The sequence below is a fragment of the Tupaia chinensis genome, unplaced genomic scaffold (assembly GCF_000334495.1).
Source record: "Tupaia chinensis unplaced genomic scaffold, TupChi_1.0 Scaffold000259_1, whole genome shotgun sequence".
Taxonomy (NCBI): Eukaryota; Metazoa; Chordata; class Mammalia; order Scandentia; family Tupaiidae; genus Tupaia; species Tupaia belangeri.
Window position 1 is genome coordinate 757670 of NW_006159739.1, and position 1597 is coordinate 759266.

Here is a 1597-nt window from a genome sequence, read left to right on the forward strand (position 1 = left end):
CAGAGAGACAAAAAGCAAGAAATCACCCCCCAGGGGGGTGGCCATGCAGCAATCCCTTCTCCTCCATTCTCCTCCTGGGATCGCACACACACACACACACACACACACACACACACACGCCTGGCATGAGTTTAAGCCACTGGGTCCAAGACTTGAATCACGGTCGACTACATGGGAGTCCAGCAACATAGCCATTACACCAACTGCTGGTCCTCGGGGCTGCCCTTTGAGGAAAGTAGTAGGGCTCAGGAGACTGCTCAGGAGACAGAGGGCTTCCAGGCCTAGGGTTGACAGCTCCCACGCTTAGGATGGAGAGGTACAGGCCAAGAAGGCGGGCAGGGGAGTAGACCTAACACTGGGCCTTGGCACCTGCGAGTTGGTCCTTTTTAGTGACTAACACCCTCAAATTTCTGAAGAATGTTCTGGACCAGGCTCAAAAGCTGGCAGCTGGGGGTCAGCAGATGGTATAATGGTTATGTCGCTGGACTCCCAGGTAGTCCACTGCAGCTCGGTCCTGGGCCCAGCAGCTTGAAACACGTTGGAGACCGTGTGTATGTGTGCCCCAAATCCTGAGGGACTGCAGATGGCCATCCCTGGGGGGTTGGGGGGGAGGAGGATTTCTCGCTTTCTGTCTCTGTCTCTCTGGCAGGCACATGTGTCTTATAGCAAAAACCTCTCAAAAAAAAAAAAAAAAAAAGAGCTGGTGGCTTAACTCTAGTGCAGGCCCTGCTCCCCTTTCATCCAGACCCTGTACCCTGCTGTAGTTGAGTAGGGCTGTGACACTCCAGAGGAGGTGCAACTAAACACAGAGGCAGAATTCTGGTCAAATTAAAATAAATAAATAAATAAAGTTAAATAAAAATAATTATTTTTAAAACAAAAAGAGGGGGTAGATAGAGGCCCTAGGTATACGCCCCCTAGAGGCCTCCACAGTTTTCGCCTTTTTCCAACAACACAGCAAGGATCACTTTGTCGTCCAGACCAGTCCCCTCCAATTGTCTGTCCCTTCACCTGGTCCATGGAGAATACCGAATGAGAATTAAGAAACAATTTGTGTGCCAGGCCCAAGCCACCTATCTCCCCCATCCCGGCCCATTATCACATGGGCGTGTAACACGCACAGATCCACATGGGCACAGAAACCTGCTACATGGATCTGTAATATCCAAGCCAGACCTAGTGACCGGTGCAGAGGTCCTGCTCCGTGCCCCCAGCTCCCTGATGGCGCACAAGTTCGTGTCCCAGACCCTGCCCTCCTTCTCCTGCACCACGAGCACATTGCATAGGCCTTTGCACCTTCTAACCTCATTCTCCTCCCACCCAGACTCACTCTTAGGCATTCCTCAGTCTGATCTGCCTGTCACCTCTTCCAGGAAGCCCACTGTGCTTGCCGCTTCCCCTGCACCTGCTACCTGCAGGAGCAGCGGTCTCTACTCATTCCCACATCTGCAGCGCTCAGCACGCTAGCTGACCCTTTGCGGGTGGTGGAGCGCCGGCTGAAGAAGGAGTGGATCAAGGACAGGAGGGAGGAGGGAGAGGAGGCGGCAGCTGGAGCAGCGTGGGGCGGAGGCGGTAGCGGGAGGGAGCGCGCGCGCCG

General features: G+C 54.2%; 1 protein-coding gene across 1 annotated transcript in view; it reads left to right on the plus strand.

Moving 5' to 3' along the window:
* The window catches only part of LRP8 (LDL receptor related protein 8), a 95329-nt gene that overhangs the window by 4108 nt on the left and 89624 nt on the right, over nucleotides 1-1597 (plus strand). Inside the window, exon 2 of the mRNA XM_014588127.2 lies at nucleotides 1374-1572. Within this exon, the coding sequence (XP_014443613.1) occupies nucleotides 1374-1572 (199 nt within the window). The remainder of the gene's footprint in view (nucleotides 1-1373; nucleotides 1573-1597) is intronic.